Source organism: Schistocerca cancellata, chromosome 1 (assembly GCF_023864275.1).
Source record: "Schistocerca cancellata isolate TAMUIC-IGC-003103 chromosome 1, iqSchCanc2.1, whole genome shotgun sequence".
Taxonomy (NCBI): domain Eukaryota; kingdom Metazoa; phylum Arthropoda; class Insecta; order Orthoptera; family Acrididae; genus Schistocerca; species Schistocerca cancellata.
In genome coordinates this window covers 625,050,891-625,074,626 of record NC_064626.1, presented here as the reverse complement: position 1 = coordinate 625,074,626, position 23,736 = coordinate 625,050,891, and the positions used below count along the sequence as shown (strand labels likewise).

Here is a 23,736-nt window from a genome sequence, read left to right as displayed (position 1 = left end):
ATTTGAAATATTTCACGCAAATCAACCTCGCTGTCAAACATGAAGCATTACTCCTGTCTAGGAAAGAGACAGTAAGGTACCAGCATGAAAGAAATGATCGTAGAGAGTAAGCACATACTCCTTCGGTTACAAGGTTCAGCACCTAAAAATCCTACACTATGTGATCAAAAGAATCAGGGCACCTGGCTGAAAATGACTTAAAAGTTCATGGCTCCCTCCATCCGTAATGCTGGAATTCAGTATGGTGTTGGTCCATACTTAGCCTTGATGACAGCTTCCACTCTCGCAGGCACACGTTCAATCAGGTGCTGCACGGTTTCTTGGGGAATGGCAGCCCGTTCTCCACGAAGTGCTGCACTGATGAGAGGTATGGATGTCGGTCGTTCAGGTCTGGCACGAAGTCGGTGTTCCAAAACATCCCAAAGGTGTTCTATGGGGTTCCTGTCAGGACTCTGTGCAGGCAAGTCCATTAAGGGATGTTACGGTCGTGCACCCACTCCACCACAGGCCGTGCATTATGAACAGATGTTCGGTCGTGTTCAAAGATGCAATCGCCATCCCCGAATTGCTTTTCAACAGTGGTGGGGAGCTAAAAGGTGCTTAAAACATGAATGTAGGACTGTACTGTGATAGTGCCACGCAAAACAACAAGGGGTGGAAGCCCCCTCCATGAAAAACACGACCTCATCATAACACCACAGCCTCCGAATTTTACTGTTGGCACTACACACACTGGCAGACGACGTTCACCGGTCACTCGTCATACCCTGCCATCCTGCCATCGGATGTGTATCGTGATTCATCACTCCACACAACGTTTTTCCACTGTTCAATCGTCCAACGTCTACGCCCCTTATACCAAGCGAGGCGTCGTTTGAAATTTACCGGCATGATGTGTGGCTTATGAGCAGCCGCTCGATTGTGAAACCCAAGTTTTCTTACGTTCCGCCTAACTGTCATAGCGCTTGCAGTGGATCCTGGTGCAATTTTGATTTCCTGTGTGATCGAATGGATAGATGACTGCCTATTCGTTAGTTGATAGTGTGTCAGCAGCACTTAGCATTATTCACGTGAGAGTTTTCTTCCCTGTACCTGCGTAGTGTGCATCCCATGCAACCTAATTGATAAATGATTAAAAATTTATGCATTATACCCGCAACCGTCCGCCACTGACATCTCTACACACATACAACTATGCATGCCTATTACCAAGCGTGAAGTCTCGATTTCTACAGCTTATACGACAATGCAACAGACCCGCAAAGAGCGATAAACTCGTCGCAGAACGATTCTGTAGGAGATGTAAGTACATTTAATTTCATTCAGCTACAGAAATAACATCTTCGATGCAAGTTATATTATCGATATTTCCTTTTTGTGGAAAGAGAACATCTACTATCGTCGCGATTGTGTTTTCGTTTTAAATAGATGCTTGATTGTAAGAGATGCCTTGACGTTAAATAAAAGCGTTCTCCATCACAGAATATCATGCCTATTGGAAGCATTGTAGGCATGCTTATACATTGTGTGAGATCGATGATGCAGCCAGCTGCGCCCTGACCATGTGGCGTCACGTGTGGGCAGAGCTGTGTCGCTATATTTTAGACGAAAAAGTTGCACTTGTGGCGGCCTTCCATTTTTCTCCTAAGGTTTAGTTAACTATACGTGCTTTTGTGGTGATGAAGGACAATGGGCTGAAGGCGGTCAGCAACCGCAGCAAGCTCACGCAATGGTTGAAGGGCTGTAGACCACAAAGCAGGGCGCCGTGGCAGCACCTAGTCAATTAAAAAAGCGAACTGGAGCATTTTCCAGAATTTCGTTGTCATTCTAGAGGGGTCCAGTCTTTCCGAGAGATATGTTTAACTGATTCCTAACAGAGTTCTCTTCTTACCTTTTGTCTATTTGTGTCTGATTTCTGCAGACTGGAGACAGTATGTCAATGTCACCAGAAGGGTCTGTCTCTGGACCATCACTGGGAAGATAGAACCGGCCTCTATCTCTGCCTACAGTGATGAGAGGGAGGAAGGGAGGGATAAGGGATGGAAGGGGTGTAAGACTGCCTACAAGTTGATTAGTTCATGAACGCCTATCGAGAAGAGTGTACGTTCAACTACCGCTGCCTCTGCAGTCTTTTAGTACGATGAATTTCCTCATTGCATTATGACCAATTTGTTGGGAGTACTAGTATTTTCACGATAATTTTGAAGTTTAATTAGAACACTGATGCATTTTTTCCATCAGCTGTGGTAGCAATTAGCTGGACTGCAGGATGATTGTCTAGCAGGCATCAGTAGCAAACGCTGTTGTCAAACTGCTATAGACACTGTTCTTAGCTGTAAGCTTACAGGTAATACACTTATTAAAGTCCTCTCTGTCTCACACCAGCATCTCGTCAGTTGAATATATTTCCCACCAAAAACTAGAGTTTGAGTGTGTCTCCAAGGGGGCATATGATTGTGTAATTAGGACTGGCCTATATGATTAATAACATAACTAGGACCGATCTTTACTTCAGTTTCCCAACCAAAATAAATAAAGTACACTAACTTAACCTTCATTTCCTGAATCAGGGTAGTTTCCATGTCTTGTGGGATGCAGTTGGGCTTCCCATCCGAAGGACCACGGTTTGAGTCCCGTATAGGCCACCGCTGTTTTTAATATCTCGCCAATTCTTGGGGGGGGGGGGGGGGAACTGGGCTGGGACAACTGCACAGACCTGGGACAAAGAAATTCCCACCAATATTTGAAATTCTCACCGATAGGGTAGGTGGGGAAAAGAGTGTGGGATGGTGAGGAGGAGGGAGGGTTTCAGGGACCTATGTACAGTCTGATAAAAGGACATGACGTCATCCAAGGTGGGGTAGCGTGTTTAGGTTGTAATTAATTGACCAATATAATTAATTTGCATATTATTTTGATATCAGCTTGATATCAGATTGCACCAGGACCCCTGGTACCCTACTACTGCCACAAGAGATTGGTTGTCCATTAGGTGCATTCTGTTAAAAAATTAAACACTGTTTCATGCTTAGTCTCTTATGAGGAATCATGGTAAAAGGTAAATCAACAGACATTTTACAGGAGTATAACACTCGGGAGTGGGCAGGCTTCTTTGTTACAGTTAAGATGTAGTCATTTCGTAGTTTACTAAGGACGAGATTTCTTCAAACATGTTTTCAATTTCCTCCACAAATAAACACTGGATTTCTAAACGCAGTTTGTCTAGTTGCAAATCGTGAACGGAAGCTCAGTTTATTGAGAGCCGCATTGTTTTGCTTTCATTCCACGGTGTAGCCAAGGAGGGAAAGTTATTAGGGTCGTAAAGATCTGTTGTTAAGTATTCTGGTCTGTCTGAAGTGAACGACAGAGCTCTATTATCACTTGCTTACAGCTTTAGCTTTTTAACAGTACCATGTATCCTTTATGATGCCGCCAATTTCGAATACGTGCTCGCCCCACAGGCGCCATCCAGCCAGAGAAACGGCCACCTACATTTTTGGTCACTGCCTGCAGTCTCAGTGCCCCTAAAACCTGCTGTGCATACGAGGGTATTTAACGTCTCGGGCATCAATGGCGTGTTCCCTGCTTACTTACACTTTGAATACCTGATGACTCGCTACATGGACCGATTCCATAGTAGGTAGCAGGCGAAATTCCCTACACAGTCCGCCCTTCAACAAAAGAAAGTCTTGGAAGCTTAAGGTACAACACACTTGAGGGGACCGAACATCTGTTAATCAAAATAGTAGGTGAAAATAATGGAACAATGTTGGAAAAGCCATGGTCATTGTCCTGCGAGGAAACTCGCATGTTCAAATGATTCAAATGGCTCTGAGCACTATGGGACTTAACATCTGTGGTCATCAGTCCCCTAGAACTTAGAACTACTTAAACCTAACTAACCTAAAGACATCACACACATCCATGCCCGAGGCAGGATTCAAACCTGCGACCGTTTCGGTCACGCGGTTCCAGACTGAAGCGCCTAGAACCGCTCAGCCACAACGGCCGGCAACTCGGATGTCAGAAGGGAATCTGTCCAAATGACTAGGTCAGAGAATTGGTGTAGTCACAGAATAAGATCGCAGCACTAGAAAGGAAGAAGTATCGCGAAGGTTTCGGACGCATGCCCTTCACGCACGTACTCACAAACAAGTTCTGAGCCCCCTGGGGATGGACAATGTAAGAAATGACCCATAAGAATAAATTCTGCATCTCGATAGTGCTGTCGGTTTCTGGACTAGACATGTGATTGGGAAAACTACTTAAATATCTGCGCTATTTGTTGTGGGTACAATGGTGACGCATTATGTAGATACTAGGTGAACTGAAGTGCCATTGTCATATTCTGCATTGTGCTATTGCGTAAACTTACGTTGTGCAGCCACGTGAGCTTCTTCCAAGGAGGGTTGGCCTTGACATGGCACTCGAAGTAAACATCGTCGCCCTCCTTGATGTTGTCAGCTCGTAGCGTCGGTCCCAGCCGCAGCGTCACTATGGGCGCGACTGGAAAAATTGGAAATTTGTGGTAATATCTTATGGGACCAAACTGCTGAGGTCATCGGTCCCTCAGCTTACACACTACTTAATCTAACTTAAACTAACTTACGCTAAGGACAACACACACACCCATGACAGAGGGAGGACTCGAACCTCCGACGAGGGAAGACGCGCGGACCGTAACAAGGTGCACAAGACCGCGCGGCTACACCATGCGGGCGCGAATGCATAACACATGTATTCCATTATTAATTCACGTTATATGTGTAAACAAATGGTTATATGTACTTCCTGCAGAAAATTTAAATTACACGAATCAAAAAGGTGTTGCATTGGTATTTAATGCAGAATAAAGTTATTAGAAAGCAGTTCCATTATGTGGGGTGCATCATAATTACTAGCGAAAACTGACATGAGTGAAAGTATAGGGTAACAGTAACAAAGAAGTTCAAGGAGCCATCGGTCCTCAAATTAAACAACTGCAATATAATTGTGAATACGTGGTTAAAAATCACTAGTGACTTCAGTATGAAACACTGACCCGATTAATGCTATCGTATTGGAAATACGCCACGCGGGAATGTTACCAGAGAAGCACCGAACTAGCTTAGGGGAGGCCTTTAAGACGTTACGTGCTTTCAAAGAGACTGGGAGCAGGGCGACGGTGGATAAACGAGGGCCACCAAACGGAAAAGGCATTGCACTCTGTTAAGTTCCTTGTTAGGGTGACTGTTTCCCTAGAGACCATAAAACTTCTGTAAAGTTTATTTAATGGCACACTTGCTGTCTGAACAGTGACACATGCTGTTCGCATGAAACCAATAGTAACTTGGTTTTTAGTGGATATATGAAGAAACTGGAAGCAGTATCTTACAGACATTTGAGCTAGAGTAATTCAAACAATAGTCTCATTCTCTGTCTTAATCATTTTAATAGTTGCGACTGTTAATCTCAATTGAGTTGTGAGGTACATGGTAAAATCATAATCACTGAAGCATTTACAAACACTATTAGTACAATAGTAACTATCCCTTATTTTTAAAAACATAGTTGGAGAAAGTCAGCGATCACACTGTAATATTTCAAATAAATTATAAAACAATTCAGATCGCAAAGACATGTTTATTTAAAGGTGACTGGTTTAGATTATCACATGACCATTTTCAGACCTTCAGCTGTAATATAATGCAGGACATAAATTCGATGGATACAGAAAAAGAACTTAAAATTAGCTGTAAAATTACAAAACGTAGATACACACATACTCTTGAACAATGGCTGTTCTTGGCGCAGGAATCACTGAATGAGGACAATAAACTGCTATCCCTGATTAAGATTAACAAATAAACAATAACATAAGAGAAAAAGCAGTCATTACATCCTTTTTCCTTTTATTGTCTAGCTTTTTATTTTCATATAGTTATGTACTTGTTATTTGTAGTGACTACCGCCGCTGATTACTGTGTCGGCTAGGAGGGGATCAATGGAAGTAGTAACGAATGAGAAGCGAGCTCGCTAAGACGTTATGGATTAGGATAGATGGTGGAAGCTATATTTTGGATGCGGTGAAGGCAAGTCTCGTTTTTAGTCACGGTTAGGGGACATGCGAGAGTGAAGACGTATTTCGAATGGCGTACATGTGTGCACAGTTACACAGAAACATCGCAAATGAAACTTAGTTATGGGCAGAAAAATTAAGTGATGTCGGTGACTAAGTGCAAAGCAACTTAGCAATGAACTATAAATAGAAAGTGTAATAGCATGGTAATCATGCCATTGCCGCCTACCGACAGCATCTATCGGCCGCCGAACCTAGTTATTTATTCGCGGCAAAACTTTTGTTTGATGAATAAACAATTAGAGTTCAAATTTAGCTCTTGGACGACGTGCCATGGCCATTCCAAATCACTGCAACTGAAATTCAATAATTTTACGCTGTTCATATTCTGCTAGGATTTTTATACACTATAAGCTCTTTTGGTACTTCTTTGCATAAGTTTATTATCATATATAGAATAACAGAGGTACGGGCCAAGACCTCATAAAAGCCAGTGGTACATTAGGTTAAACGTCCTCAGGCTAACACGTAAGTATTAGTTTAGTGTGTAAAGTCCCAAAAATATAAATTTTTCGACTAAGTCACTTACAAAAACTGGGCTCCAATTTGGCCCATATTCTATGGCTAGGGACAGCGATAAATACTTCAGGAAAACGGACATGTTCCCCTGTTCACTATGAAGTGAAGCGTACAGCACTCTCGTGGATAAGGGTAAAGTGCTAGAGCAGTGATTTGTAAAGACTTGCCAAGATTTTCCATACAATCTAGAGGTGCTTGAAATAATTTCTAACTCACTCCAGACCGTGTAGAGTGTAGCATGCAAACCTCGAGGACACCACGTAGAACGCCTCCTTTAACAGGTGAGAATGCACAGTAACAAGTAATCTGCATCATGTGTATTGTTAAGGCAGTCCATAGGAGATATTTAAGTGGAATTATGTGCAAACTTGATCGATAAGTTCAGATACATTAGTTCTAAGAGAGGGCCGGCGACGGCCTACCGAACTCCACGCGCCCACGGTGTGCGGGCCACAAGCGGGCCAGCCTCCGGCCTCTCTCGGATTTGCTCGATCCCTCTCGGTAGTTTCAGGAATAGCGCAACATTTCATTGAACATTTCGATGTTGCATTTTGATGTGTTAGCGCTATTTACCAATCGCTATTTGGTCGTGTTGTGAAGGACGTTCACAGATCCAGTGGCTCTTGGCACAAAAAGAGACAGTCTAACTATCTATCATCGCAAGCCTTTGACAATGAATGGGAATGACAGAAAAGACTGATGAAAACTCTCGACGTCTATTATGCAGTCGCATAAGCGAATGGTACTGCACATATGCTATGAAACGGTATTACAAAATCTCGCACAAAAAATTAAAACGTTTGATCACGAAAAAGCCAAAAGTTACGACGATACGTATGGGATTCATTGTTCAGCACAGCAAGAAACACTCTGTGCTGAATTTTCAGGCATGCAGCACGTGAAGATGTGTTGGTATGAACAGAAAAATCTCTGAAGTCACCTAATTTCTCCGTTTTTAGTTGCAACAGTTTTCGACTGAATAAAACGCAGTACGGAAACATTGTATATTACTGCAAAGTATGTTGGTTACATCAAGGGGCTTGTATGGAAAGATTTTTCTATTTAAAAGTCTATTTAAAAGTTGATTTTATAAAGGAAAACTGAAGGCAGGAGCTAAAATTAGAACATACGAAATTGATTGCAGGCCTAGTATTTTGAGTGGACGTGACTGCAGACTGCCTATAGTAAGACCTTACAAGTTGAGGAACAACTTCTTTCTTATCTGATCTGCTTATTGAAAGACACCTTCTGACAAACACTGTCCAGTTCCCTAACTCACTGTCGTTAATGAAAATCGGAGGTTTGGTGGACACTGCCGGTCTTACGTCTGTTTTGGAACTGTTTCCGAGACTGTTTGCCATTTCAGTAGAAAGTATGTGCAGCTGAAACTTATCTTCAAGGTAATTCCTGTTTTAATAACAAATATTTTAACTTTAAAACTGTCCTGGACGTCTATATTGCTTTCCTCAAGTACAGTTTCCTTGTTTCCATAAGGAGTTGCAAAACTGTTACAATATTTCGATCGCCATATTTATGCGAAAAACCTTTTTCCGATTATGAAACTAAATGAGTTGGTAAAATAAACCTGCATCTGTCTTCATATCGACTGTTTGTAGAAAAAATGTATTATATTGTCAGTGCGCCAAAAATAATGAAGCAATACTGAAAATTTGTTTTGTTTCTGGCATCTGTTGTTGGGAAATGTAAAATAGGAATGCGACGCGTTCGCAGTTTCGCCCTCTCCCCCCTCCAATTAGTCAGGCAGTGTGCTTCTGCCCGGGGACTTGCCCTCATCATTGAATCATAATCAACATCATTCGTGACAAACATCATCATCATCATCAATCAAGCAGTTTTATGGTGTAGTGGGGGAAATTTGAGGCGAAGCTAAGCGTTATACACTCGTGCGAGGGCATGGTCCACGAGCCGATATGTTGGCCGGCTCTGAAGTAGGACAATATTTCAGCATATACGTCCACATATAAACTCCGCAAGCTAGCGCACGGTGCCTGGCGGACCGTACCTTGTACCATTAATAGTCAGCTCGCTTCCTGTTCCATTCACAAAGAGAGCGTGGGAGAAACGACTGCTATATGCCTCAGTACGAGCCCTAATCTCTCTAATTTCATATTTGTGGCCATTACGCGGAATGTATGGTGGCGGCAGTAGAGTCATCCTCAGATGCCGATTCTTTGCATTTTGTCTACAGCACTCCTCGAAAAGATTACGGCCCTCCCTCCAGTGATTCCCATTTGAGTTCCCAAAGCTTCTCTGTATTATTAGCGAGTTGTCCGAACCTAACAGTAAAAGATCTAGGAGTCCGTCTCTGAACTGCTTCGATGTCTTCCTATAATCCGACTTGATGTGGATCGCTACAATGAACATCCTATACGTGGTCTCTGTTACAGATGAACCATACTTTCCTAAAATTCTCCCAATAAACCAAAGTCGACCATGTACCTTACCTAATATAATCTGTGCATGCTCATTCTACTTGATACTGCTTTGCAACGATGCACATAGCTATTTAATAGACGTGACCGTGTCAAGCAGCACACTATTAATTCTCTACTCGGACATTACAGGTTTTTTTCCCTATTCATCTGCATTAACTTACATTTTTCTATATTTAGAGCTTGCTGCAATTCATCACACCAACTAAAAAAATGGCTCTGAGCACTATGGGACTTAACATCTATGGTCATCACTCTCCTAGAACTTAGAACTACTTAAACCTAACTAACCTAAGGACAGCACACAACACTCAGTCATCACGAGGCAGAGAAAATCCCTGACCCCGCCGGGAATCGAACCCGGAAACTCGGGCGTGGGAAGCGAGAACGCTACCGCATGACCACGAGCTGCGGACACACCAACTAAAATCCTTCCTTTATCCTCCTATGTAATTCAACGACGGCACCTTCCCGTACACCAGAACATCATCAGCAGAGAGTTGCAGACTGCTGCTTTCCCTGTCCGCCATATCATTTAGACATACAGAAAATAACATCGGACCTATCACACTTGCCTGGCGTACACCTGACGATATCCGTCTCTCTGATTAACACTCGCTGTCAAGGAGCACTTGTTGGGTTCTTCGAGGTGTTCACATAACTGAGAATTCATTCAATACGCTTGTACATTCATTAACAGTCAGCAGTGTGGCACCAAGTGTAATGCTCTACGGAAATCTAGGAATATAGAATCTGTCTGTTGCCCTACATCCATGGTTCGCAGGACATCATGTGAGAAAAGGGCAAGCTGAGTTTCGCACGAGTGATGCTTTCTAAAATCGTGCTGATCTGTGGACCGAAATTTTCCTCTCTCAAGGGAACTTATTTCATTCGATCGGATAATATGTTCAAGGATTCTGCAGCAAACCGATTTTAAAGATATTGATCTGTGATTCTGCGATTCCATTCTTTTACCCTTCTTATGTATAAGAGTCACTTCCAGTTGTTTTCCGTCACTTGGAACTTTCCACTCGGCTAGAGGTTCGCGATAACTGCAAGCTAAGTAAGAGGCAGTGTTTTACAGTACTCTTTATAGAAACGAATTTAGATTCCATTGGACCTAGCTACTTACTTCCTTTCAGCTCTTCCAGTTTTCTCTACACCAAAGATGGTTACTGGTGTGTCCTCTGGTATGCTTGCGTGAACGATTTCTTAAATGCGAAATTTAAAATTACGGCCTTGGTTTTGCTGTCTTCTACAGCCACACTAGACTGGCCAACGAGTGACTGGATGGAAGCCATAGACGCACTAAAGATTTCACGTAGGACCGGAACTTTCTAAGATTATCGACAATATATGTTGCTGAGATATGTCAGTAGAAGTTGTAATCTTCGCATATCGAGCTACATACTTACAGCTATGCTCGAATTTCTTTTAACTTTTGCCTGTTGTCATTTGTGGTTTATCAGCATTTTCGAAATTTCGTTGTTAAACCATAGTGTTTCTTTGCCACCCTTAATCCACTTGCTCGGCACATTTCCATAGTATGTTTTACAATCCGTTTAAACTGTGTTCATGATTCCTCTACGTCCATCGCACTGGATGTCAATTCATTGTTTACGTGGGATGCTAACAACTGCCCATCTCCTCTTTCTAGGATAAACCCTCTTCTAGTTTTCTTGATTGATTTATTAAATTTAGTAACTAAAGTCACTATGATGACATAATGGTCAGTAACCCCTGTCTCTACTGTGACGCCACCGATTAGTTCTGCCTTCTTTGGAGATACAGGGTCTAAAATATTTGCACTGCATACGGGCTGTCGAACTACCTGCTCAAGACAGTTTTCGGACAATCTGTTTAAAAGTCAGTGTCGGCTTATAACCGTACATTCTCATTTATTTAGGGCATAGCTCCTTTGTGAGCCCATGTTTGATGAAAGCCTTTTGTTTGTATCATCATGTACTTTAAGCAGTTTGTGTTTTCTGGAAGAATTGTGATACATCCCGCATGTATCGTTACATATTAATTCAATGGTTCATGGCGTAGGAATTATTTCTTTTGGTTCATGGTGTGGGTTCCTGTTGTCATGTCCTAGTTCATGAGCCACGGGCAACGTATGAGTGGCCAAGTAAGTGGTCCCGACAGTCGGGATACCAGTTACTTTGGAATAAGGCTGGGCATCTCGGACATATTCTGAGTCGTGGTCACCTTTGTGCTCATACGGCAAACAGTACCAAATCCATCGGTTAGTCCCTCAGCCGTTAGGGGTACAACCCAATGCGACTCGGGGCAAGTAAGGCTAGCAACCTGCTTCCCTGGTACTTTAAATATGATGCTGGCAACAATCAGAGCAAAATGCATCGGACCTTTGGAGGTGACGGAGTCCCACCTCTAACTGACAATCCAGGGGCTCCTAAGATATGACTTGGCAAACAAATGGTAATGAGATGGGGAGCTATTAATAACAATGGGGGCTACTCTGGGAAGAAGGTAGAGCTGGCAGAGGCTGCAAGTCAGATGGGGCTGCACGTTTTATCTGTTAGTGACATTCGGGTAAGGGGTGAGAAAGAAGAGGAAGTGGGAGAATACAAGGTCTACCTGTCAGGAGTCAAAGCAGGAATATCACAATGGTGTGTAGGGCTTTACATCAGGAAAGAAATGGAACCCAGCGTAGTTGCAATAAGGTATGTAAACGAACGACTGATGTGGATAGATTTGACAGTGTGTAGCAAGAAAATTAGGATTGTGTCAGTATATTCGCATTGTGAAGGGACAGATCAAGATAAGATGGATAGTTTTTATGAGGCACTCAGTGATGTAGATGTTAGAGTAAAGGACAAGGACAGTGTTCTGCTCATGGGTGATTTTAACGCCAGGATTGGAAATCGAACAGAAGGGTATGAAAAGGTTATGGGTAAATTGGGAAAGGATATGGAGGCCAACAGGAACGGGAAACAACTCTTGGATTTCTGTGCCAGTATGGGCTTAGTAATCACAAACTCCTGTTTTAAACATAAGAACATTCACCGGTATACTTGGGAAGGCAGGGGAACCAGATCTGTCATTGACTATATAATGACAGATCAGGAATTCAGGAAGGCTGTGAGGGACACACGTGTATTCAGGGGATTCTTTGATGACACTGATCATTATTTAATCTGCAGTGAAATTGGGATTGTGAGGCCGAAAGTGCAGGAGGTCAGGTCCATATGTAGGAGGATAAGAGTGGAGAAACTTCAGGATAAGGATATCAGGCACAAGTACATAACAGCGATCTCAGAAAGGTACCAGTTAGTTGAATGTAGTCAATTACAGTCATTGGAAAAGGAATGGACAAGGTACAGGGACACAGTACTAGAAGTGGCTAAAGAATGTCTTGGAACAGTAGTGTGTAAAAGTAGGATGAAGCAAACAGCTTGGTGGAATGATACAGTCAAGGCAGCCTGTAAAAGGAAAAAGAAGGCGTATCAAAAATGGCTACATACCAGAACCCAGGTAGACAGAGAAAGTTATGTTGAAGAAAGAAACAAAGCCAAACAGATAATTGCAGCATCCAAGAAGAAATCGTGGGAAGACTTTGGAAACAGGTTGGAGACTATGGGTCAAGCTGCTGGAAAACCATTCTGGAGTGTAATTAGCAGTCTTAGAAAGGGAGGTAAGAAGGAAATGACAAGTATTTTGGACAGGTCAGGAAAACTGCTGGTGAATCCTGTGGATGCCTTGGGCAGATGGAGGGAATATTTTGAAGAGATGCTCAATGTAGGTGAAAATGCGATCAGTAATGTTTCATATTTCGAGGTAGAATGGGATAGGAATTGTGATGGAAATAGGATCACATTTGAGGAAGTGGAAAAAATGGTCAATAGATTGCAGTGCAATAAAGCGGCTGGGGTGGATGAAATTAAGTCGGAACTCATCAAATACAGTGGAATGTCAGGTCTTAAATGGCTACACAGGATAATTGAAATGGCCTGGTAGTCGGAACAGGTTCCATCAGACTGGACAAAAGCAGTAATCACACCAATCTTTAAACATGGAAACAGAAAAGATTGTAACAACTACAGAGGTATCTCTTTAATCAGCGTTGTGGGTAAAATCTTCTCAGGTATTGTTGAAAGGAAAGTGCGAGTATTAGTTGAGGACCAACTGGATGAAAATCAGTGTGGGTTTAGGCCTCTTAGAGGTTGTCAGGACCAGATCTTTAGCTTACGGCAAATAATGGAGAAGTGTTATGAGTGGAACAGGGAATTGTATCTATGCTTTATAGATCTAGAAAAGGAATATGATCGGGTTCCTAGGAGGAAGTTATTGTCTGTTCTACAAGATTATGGAATAGGAGGCAAACTTTTGCAAGCAATTAAAGGTCTTTACATGGATAGTCAGGCAGCAGTTAGAGTTGACGGTAAATTGAGTTCATGGTTCAGAGTAGTTGCAGGGGTAAGACAAGGCTGCAACCTGTCTCCACTGTTGTTCATATTATTTATGGATCATATGTTGAAAACAATAGACTGGCTGGGTGAGATTAAGATATGTGAACACAAAATAAGCAGTCTTGCATATGCGGATGACTTAGTTGTGATGGCAGATTCGATTGAAAGTTTGCAAAGTAATATTTCAGAGCTAGATCAGAAATGTAAGGACTATGGTATGAAGATTAGCATCTCCAAAACGAAAGTAATGTCAGTGGGAAAGAAATATGTACGGATTGAGTGCCAAATAGGAGGAACAAAGTTAGAACAGGTGGACGGTTTCAAGTACTTAGGATGCATATTCTCACAGGATGGCAACATAGTGAAAGAACTGGAAGCGAGGTGTGGCAAAGCTAACGCAGTGAGCGCTCAGCTACGATCTACTCTCTTCTGCAAGAAGGAAGTCAGTACCAAGACTAAGTTATCTGTGCACCGTTCAATCTTTCGACTAACCTTGTTGTATGGGAGCGAAAGCTGGGTGGATTCAGGTTACCTTATCAACAAGGTTGAAGTTACGGATATGAAAGTAGCTAGGATGACTGCAGGTACTAGTAGATGGGAACAATGGCAGGAGGGTGTCCTCAATGAGGAAATCAAAGAAAAACTGGGAATGAACTCTATAGATGTAGCAGTCAGGGCGAACAGGCTTAGATGGTGGGGTCATGTTACACGCATGGGAGAAGCAAGGTTACCAAAGAGACTCATGGATTCAGCAGTAGAGGGTAGGAGGAGTCGGGGCAGACCGAGGAGAAGGTACCTGGATTCGGTTAAGAATGATTTTGAAGTAATAGGTTTAACATCAGAAGAGGCACCAATGTTAGCTTTGAATAGGGGATCATGGAGGAACTGTATAAGGGGGGCTATGCTCCAGACTGAACGCTGAAAGGCATAATCAGTCTTAAATGATGATGATGATGATGATGATGATGATGATGCATTAACATCTTGTAACTGGTACCATTAGTTGGAAAGCATTAAAAGTGAACACACAGAGTAAACTGAGAACATCAGATAAGTAAAACAAATATACTGATTGAGTTAACACATCCCTCAAGCAAGCGGAGTATAAAAGACATATTGTCGACATTCGATGGACTCCATTCTATTAAGAAGGGTATTAGTAAAATGACAGTAACATAATTATGGTTTCCACAGTGAATAGGAAATCATCTTTTCTTCGTTTCAATGCGAAAGATGGCAAAGATAGGAGGGGCGTTCATTAAGTAATGCAACAAAGTTTTTCCTCAGACTTTTTCGGTTGAAAAAATGAGGAATTTGTTGTGAGACATCGTGGAAAATTCTCGCCTTAGCCGCTACTGTTTCATGAAGATCCGACAGGTGGCAGCACTATGCGTTGAGTTCAAAATGGTGTCTATAATGGACGTGCGTTCCAAGCAGAGAGTTTTCACTGAGTTCCTGGTAGAAAATCAGAGCATCGCTGATATTCATAGGCGCTCACAGAGTGTCTGAGGTGACATCTAAGTGGACATAAGCATGCTGAGTTGTTGCACGAAGCGTCTGTGGTCATCGCAACAGGGTCGCGCAAACGTGTTCAATCTTCAGCGGTGCCGGCCGTGCGCACGCGGATGTGACTCCTGCAATGTGGGAACGTGCAGACACTTTCATTCGAAGTGCTCAACTGGACGGCTCTGTGGTAGCGCTGACGTACTAGTCGACTTGTTGGGGTACCGAAGCTGTGTGCCCACTAGGTTCCTCGTCGCCTATAAGAAGCTCACAAAGAGCAACGAAGAATCTTCTATAAGGAACTGTTTACGTCTTACGAGGCTGATAGTGACTATTTTTGTCGAACGTCATCATAGGCGATGAAACTTTAGTTCACGACTTCGAACTGTAAACGAAACAGCAATCCATGGAGTGGCGCCACGCCGATTCTCCTCCGAAGATAAATTCGAAGGCGCGCCCTACGCCGGTAAAGTCATGGCAAAGGTCTTCTGGCACTCTGAAGGGGTTATTCTATTTTATTCTCTCCCTCAAGATGCCACGATCTACTCTCAAGTGTGCTACACTGCTCACGTCGAATTGAAGAAACGACCTTACACAAGTTGCTTACCCGGGTAGAGCTCACAAAACTTCATTGGACTATATTTCCTCATCCATCCTACATCCCGAATCTCGCACCTTCCGACTTCCATCTGTTTGGCCCGATAAAGGACGCACTTCTCGGGAAGCTGTATGTGATGCAAAAAGACGTTGGCTCCTACGTCGACCAGTAGAGTGGTACCATGCTGGCACACGGGCCCTCCCAGTAATGTGGAGTAAGTCCGTCGTTGAACGGAGATTATGATTAAGGATAGGGATTTGTAGCCAAAAGATTGAGGAATAATATGGTGTACTGGAATCATTAATAAAACGAACCTGCTTTCAGAAAAAAAGTGTGTTGCATTATTTACTGAGCGCCTCTCGTAAGGCATGGTATAGGGCCGTGAATACTCGCTCCTCACAACAGCATTTCTTATCATTTACGACATTACCTGCAGTTTTTCCGCTACCTATGACCGTATATAAAGCATGAATCATCAAAAACAGGTCATGCGAAATGTATCCTAAAACACTAAATATAGGAAGATGCAAATTTCGCTGACCTATAGCAGATCGTGTGTCAAATTTAATTCACATACGCAATTAGCCTTTGACGTTCCTCTATTATTATATAACTGTGTATAAATAAATTCTATGCTTGCTGATATACATGAAACAAATAGTCAAATATAAGTATGGTGACGAAGACGAGACTCAGGGCACAGTTCAATAACAAAAGCCATTTAGGGAAGGCAAACATGGAAACGGAGTTCGTTAAATTTTGGCAATAGTAATTAGCGCTGCAACAGCAACAACGTCAACACCAACAAGTTCGACAGAAATAGACCTAGCTGGAACAGTGGTGGGAGCTGGAAGCTACGCCGACTTAAAAACCCTGCTATGAGCAGAGGAGTCAGTACACCAACGCGGCCAATTCCACCTATTCAGCCATACGATGAGAAGTGGGACAAAAACCACTGGTGCTCCTCCCTATACCCCCCAGGACCGTAAAATTTACAGAATTTCTTCCTTTACTTTCTTAGTATTATGAAAAAAATGTCATACAGTACTGCGAGATTAGACATTTTTCAGGAGCAAAAATGCTCTAATCAGTCATACGCCATATGGGCAGCTAAATTTGGCAAGATTAATACAGATAAAAAGTGTGTGCTGGACCGAGACTCGAATTCTGGCATACAGTTTTAATCTGCCAGGAAATTTCATAACAGCGTATACTCCGCTGCAGTGTGAAAATTTCAGTTTGGAAAGATTAACATAGCTGTAAAAATTCAGGGCCAATGAGCATAGTCGCCAGATTTTCGATGACGCCATCGATAATGTCACAATGTGGTGCTGCCAAATTGTTCCTCTCTTCCACCACTCTTCTACTACGATAGGCCAGTTGCTCTATGATTAAAATGTCGATCAATCCAAGATGGCAGACTAACACAATATTCATAAGTATAAAATCAAAGATGACTCTCTCTAGGACAGTCTGAAGTTTCATATAGGTCTACAAACTCAAGGTGGCGAGTTGGTGAAAACAGGACAGCCTCTATAATTGCAAAATACAAAATAGCGGCCCAACACCGCTGACTAGAGGATACAAGGACAACTTGCACCACTGTCAGATTTTCCCCAGCCCTATGACATCAGAACCAAAGATAGCAGACTTGGTGGGTTCTGAGATACCCTGTAGGGTATGTCAAGTCACTTGTACTAAGATTGCAACCGAACATGGACGAGGGTTTGTTCCAAGTGCCAGAGACCACTTATTCTACTTTTAGAATTGCTGCAAATTAAAAATACATTGATTTTCCCCCAATCCTACAACGTTTTCCCCATTTTTACAATGTTACAGTACACTGACACAGCTTACTTGGTTGAAACCCTAGGTTTGAACCTAAGTGCTGACTTACCCTAAGTTTAAGGCGAGTTGTACTACATTTACACACCTCAACCATCAAGCGTCTGGTCCGCTTGTGCTGTTACCACACACAGTGGGTTAGGACAAAAACGTTTATGCCTTTATCTAAATGAATAGAGTGTCAGGAAGGTCTCATCCACATCTCCTCCAAAGCCCACACCACCACTCCCATAAGCAGTCGTCTTGTAGAAGCCACCTCCAGAGTGGTGGGGGAATGCCCTCAGCAGCTACGACTGTTAATGGATACTGTGTCTCCTTGCAGGTTGGTAACATGCATGGAGTGGGCTGTTTTAGTGACAGCACCTCGACTGTGTATTCCAGCAGGTAATATTTCACTCCACATTTGCTAACTCTGCCAATGTTAATGTTTTTTCATGACTGTCCTGATTAGATTCCCACAGCCTACTCCGTACAAGGTACACAGCCCCAGACACCCACAGTTCACCACACACAGCTTTCAACCCATGTGATACATGTCTGCACCAGACAATGGCATTTATGCATTTTGGAATGAAGAAATATATAAGCAAAATGTGTAGGCACTATTGAAGGCTTCTTATGTACTCAAAAATCCCAGATGGTAACGCTTCCCGTGGCATATGGTTGATCCTATCGTACATACATCATATGTATTTGCTATAACATGTGACAAGGTGAATGCAATCATACACAACCTGAACTGTGATGTAAAAAGGGACAGCCAGAGCTGTAACAAAATTGGGTATTTTTGTAGTCTCTCTGGATCCACTGCGGACGTAGGACAGCAGCTGGTCAAATATTTAACAAGAAATTTGCCATATAGCTGTGGAAATTAAGAATTTATTTTATTTTAGTATCGCTACCAGTTTCGGCAATGCAATACGCCATCTTCAGGCCCCATATGCACCGCTCAAAATATATCGATGTTGGCGTACTGCGACCATCTCTTCTGGATTCTCAAGTGCTTCCTTCGAGGACTCTGAGCTGCAGTCAAGTCCCAAATTTTACTACGTCTTTCTCTACACTATTTCTTAGATCTTCTTACATTATTGCATATGGTACAAAACATTATTGTCTTGGGAGCTGGCTCACATGCATCGTTTACTAATTCTATGTTATCATTCTAAAGTTTTAACCTCTTTTAACAAGTTTACTTATCCTTATTTCCTTTTCTTACAAGTTATACTAGTTTACAATTCACATATTCATAGTTTCTCGGTTTATGCTACTTAATCGCTGGACAGGTATCTGATGCGTCAGTAAGTCTGGGAAATGGATACTTTTATAACTGACACAAAAGTAAAGAGTGCATATTGTCATCAGTATCCAGTAAAGCTTGTTGCCATGTTTCAGTGTTGGTTCTCTCGCTACTGTTGAATGTGATACAACATTTTTCCCATGGAAATTTTTCCCTACTGAGATGTTACCTATGCGCCTGATCAGGACTCAGGCTGTTACTAGGTAAGTTAGATTTTGTGTTGGCGGTACCTTAAACGAATTCTCTGGCTATTACAATGTAGAAGGAGTGACCTAGAGAGCAGCTGTACCAATGTGTGTAGCTGGGAGGCAGAAATTCGTCCCAGCTGTCTCACAAGTCGTCCCATTCACTAAAATGCAGTTCTAACTTAACTAAAATATTACGCTGCTTTGAGGTTTTCTTCTCCAACAGCAGTTCATAAATGTAGTTTCCAATGCAAAGATTGAATGTATCCAAAGTGCCTCTATCTTTCGAAAATGAGACCTTGGTGTCAATATTTCTTCTGACAATCCATTGTCTTTGTTTCTCCCAAAAACAGTTGCATCTCACATGTCCATACATCAGTCTGTATTTATGTGGTTGGATAAATGGCGACATTCTCTTTCATAAACTCTTGTAGGTTCCTTAGTGACATAAAGCGTGAGTTTCTCCAAGCTCAGAAATGATTAACTCCTCTCGCCTCTTTACTTGAACCCCTTTCCTCGTCGCTGTCTGCTTATCTTACTGGATAAGTGTAAACCATGTAATATCGATGCTGCACATTCATCTCTGTTATTGGTATTCACACTAACACGTATAACCCTGCTCTGTCCCTATTTAGTTACACGTTTTTCTCCTACATTTGTGCTACATGTCGTAGCTGTGCAGGGAATTCTTATTCAGCTAGTTGCAGCCCTGTCAAGAACTGTTGTGGCCGCAGTAATACCGAACTTAACTGACGATTTACCACATTGCAGATTCCTTCCTGTAGTGACCACTTCAGTTCTTCCGTCACTGAGCCGACCTGCTAATGATCGTACAAGCCTGGCTAGTGCTAGTTTGCTGTCCAGTAAGAGCTGTTGTTTTTGTATTTCTCCTAAATCACTGACCACTTTTTCATTGTATCCTGGGTGTATTGGGATAAACCCTTGCTTAACACGAATATCATATGTGTGTTGTTTAGAGCGCTTTGCCGTAAGTTCGACAACTGCATCTTCTGTAGCTTTGGTAGTGTCTACCAACGTTTGCACTAGCCTACCGTGTTTTTCGGCTGTTGAATATCGTAGTTATCTGCTATTCCAAATATGGTTTTTAAGATTTTTCCTCCTGTGTCCAACCACCCTCTTTTCCATCCATGTAATGTCCATGGTAGAATGACAGCGATCTTTGTCATATAAACCCTCAATTTGGCATATGACAGCCGCAGATACTGCTTTTCAACCTGACCCTGCAGTTCCTGTATCTGTGGATACTTCCTGCAACCGTGAACATTGTTGCTTATCTCTTGAACTCAATGATGAACCTCAGTGTCCACTTGTGGCTCATCAGCAACACAGCCGATTGTCGAGAAAAATGACACACCTGCCTCTTGAATGCGAGCTGTATGCGTAACTCCTCTGTCGATGCCATGCACGAATTTGTATAAACATTATATCAATTAAGAAAGAATATGACAGTTATAGAGCCATAGCGAGTCACATTACAACTCCAACTACATTTGACATGAATAGATCGACATAAGATGACCATACGTAAATAATATTATTGGTCACATGACGTTAATGCATCCAGCTTGTTATGTGCATCTTGCTTGTCTACAGGTAGTTCCTTCTGGACTTTTCTAATTGTATTCGTGCAGCCTGAGTCAATCATCCAAACTTGATTCCCTCTAATGGGATAATCTCGACTCCCATGGACGATAGATGTTTTAATCAGAAGCTGCACTTTAACTTTTACTAGAGATGTTATCACAACCTAATGAAGTTGCTGATACTTTACCAAAAATTGTTTCAACTTCCTCTTATGCTTGTAGGGATTGGAGATCATTACCCGTTGATACACGTGATATTGTTGTAATTGTTCATAGTGTGTTGATTGTCACTGTCATTCTAGAGCTTTAATATTGGCTCACCTTATTTTCTGCCATTTTCCCATATTCATTTAGCAATTTATCTAACTGAGTCACAGTCTGGCCCTAACTTTCAAAATCATGACATCAGAGTGGAGTGGCATTCTTCTACCGTACACTCTCTTGAAAGGTGGGAGATCTGTATCAGCTTGCACTTCAGAGTTGTACACGCAAACTGCAAAAATGGATCCCAGTTTGTATGACTGTTATTAACATAATAACATGACAGAGCGTGTCTTAAGCATTTGTTCCATTCTTCCATTAGTCTGTGGATGGAATGGATTTTACGCAATCTCTGGATGCTAAGTATATGGTGTAGATGTTACATTAATTCTTACATAAAAGGTGTGCCCTGATTCAGAAGTAAGGTATCAGGTGTTCTATATTTGAGCATGCACCTATTAATTAAATCCAACACTACTGCAGTAACCTGCTGACCAGGAATTGCTACCATTGTTAGAAACCTTGATATATGGTCTATCATTGTTGCTACATAGCTAAGGTAGTCTATGAAAAGTGATATTCTGATGATTAAGATCAGCTCTTTGTCAACAAGGCACATAGTCCTTTACATATTGCTCAACGTAATGTTTTCTTGTTCACCACCAGAATTTCTCTGCTACTCATCTTTCGGTGTCCTCCTAGACCTTACAACAAATGGTCATACATTTGCTGCAGCACTTCACCCTTGAATGGTTCCGGAGCCGCTTTGTGCAGTTGACATTTAATTATTCAGCAGAGCATGACCTCAGTTGTCATTAACTGTGGTTTTGACCTGAGTGCCTACAGTCTGTCAGCCACATTTGTTCTCTGCCAATGGGTCTTTCAGCTGCTACAACCATTTTAATGAAGTGTGGTCTGTGGCAATCTTAATCTTCCATCAGTATAAATAACAAGAAAAGTACGCTACTTCACATACAACTGCCAATATCTGCAGTAGTGCTGCATTAGTGGTATGCCTTTATGGCATAACGACTGGCACACCAACCCAGTGCTAACCTACTCTGTCCCAAGCTTGACTGGTAGAACACTAACGAAATAGTAAGCTTGCACAACAGAATTATTCTGCTGCGCAACGATGTCAATGTGTTGGAGCTAATAAGTCTTTGATAGCAGCACCAAACACTTGTGAAAGTTGTCACATTGTATCTATTAACAGAGCCATATCAGCACAATCTATATGAATCATATTCAGCTTAAATGATCTGATGTGCTGAATATGTAGTCTTACCTTGGGCTCTCACGGAAATCTACAGCTTCTTTCAGTTCAGCGAAATTTGATGTGTGATTCTTACCCATCATCTGTCTTCCACGGGACTGGAAGAAGGCCCAGGTCATAGCAATTCATAAAAAGGGTGGAAAATCGGACACATATATCTATCGGCCAATTTCACTGACATCGATTTGTTGTAGAAACATGGAACATATTTTGTGTTCGCACATAATGACCTTTCTAGACCCTGAGAAGCTCATCTGCAGAAACCAGCACAGTTTTAGGAAACAGCGGTCATGCGAGACACAGTTGGCCCGCTTTGTGCAGGATATACAACAGGCTCTAGATACCCTCTCTCAGGTTGACGCCATATTCCTCGACTTTCGAAAGGCATTCGACTCAGTTCCGCACTGTCGCTTGCTCCATAAAGTGCACGCTTCCGTTCTATCCTATGACATATGCGCAGTTTTCTAACACATAGAGAGCAGTATGTCATCCTGAATCGGGAGACTCCAACAGAAACAAGCGTAACATCAGGTGTGCCCCAGGACAGCGTAACAGGTCCGCTGCTTTTTACGATTTACGTAAACGATCTGGTTGATGGTATGACAGCGGCATTAGACTGTTAGTCGATGATGCTGTAGTCTACAGGAAAGTAGTATCACACGTAAGTTGTGAACAAATCAATGAGTTTTTGCAGAAAATAAATGTGTAGTGTAATGACTGGCTGTTATCTCTCAATATTAGCAAGTGCAACCTACTGCATATGACAAAGCGAAAATCCCCATTAATGTACGAGTACAAAATAAATGCCCAGTCTTTCGAAGCGCTAACATCCGTCAAGTATCTGGGTGTGACTATTCGAAATGATTTCGTATGGAACGATCAGATTACACAAGTAACGGGTAAGGCCAACCCTAGATTTCGGTTTATTGGTAGAATCCTTAAGCGATGCAGTCTTTCAACAAAGGAAATTGCTTATAATACTTTATTTCGTCCAGTATTGTTCGTCTGTATGGGACCTTACAAGTTGGGTCTGATTCAAGAGATTGAGAAAGTCCAAAGAAGAGCGGCAAGGTTCGTGACTGGTACATTTAGCCATCGCGAGAGCGTCACAAATCTCATTAAAAAGTTTGAAGTTGAACACAATTGCCGATAGACGAAGCACTAAACGGAAGGGGCTGCTCACTAAATTCCAAAATCCGATCTCCGCCGAGGATGTAGAGCATATATTATTACCACCAACTTTCAAATCGCACAATGATCACCATTCAAAGATAAGGGAAATTAGAGCTCGTACTGGGACGTTCAGTGTATGTCATAGCAGCAAACTTGCGCTTCCATGACTGTCTTCAGTCCTGGCTAGTAAAATAATTCCTGCACAAACACTCTTGTTGAAGTATCCATACCTGCATATATCAAAAATTATTTACAAATCCTGTGGGAAATTTAATCGCTATACCACGTTCATAACAGTGTACTCGGATGACCAATGCCGCTATCAACAGTCTCCCTCGCGCGATCCGCGAGTGGAACAGATGGGAGGAAATACGAATTTCGCGCGAATAGTGCCCTCCATCACACACCGATTGGTGGCTAGAAGAGTATATATGTAGCTATGTAGATGTAGATAGTGAGGTATTGCTTATA

The 23,736-nt window shown here is 42.2% G+C and overlaps 1 protein-coding gene across 1 annotated transcript in view; it reads right to left on the bottom strand.

Annotated features, from left to right (window-relative positions):
• The window catches only part of LOC126090393 (nephrin-like), a gene marked incomplete at its 3' end in the record, with an annotated part of 461,612 nt that overhangs the window by 28,166 nt on the left and 409,710 nt on the right, over positions 1-23,736 (bottom strand). The window contains exon 8 of the mRNA XM_049906987.1: positions 4,376-4,506. Within this exon, the coding sequence (XP_049762944.1) occupies positions 4,376-4,506 (131 nt within the window). The remainder of the gene's footprint in view (positions 1-4,375; positions 4,507-23,736) is intronic.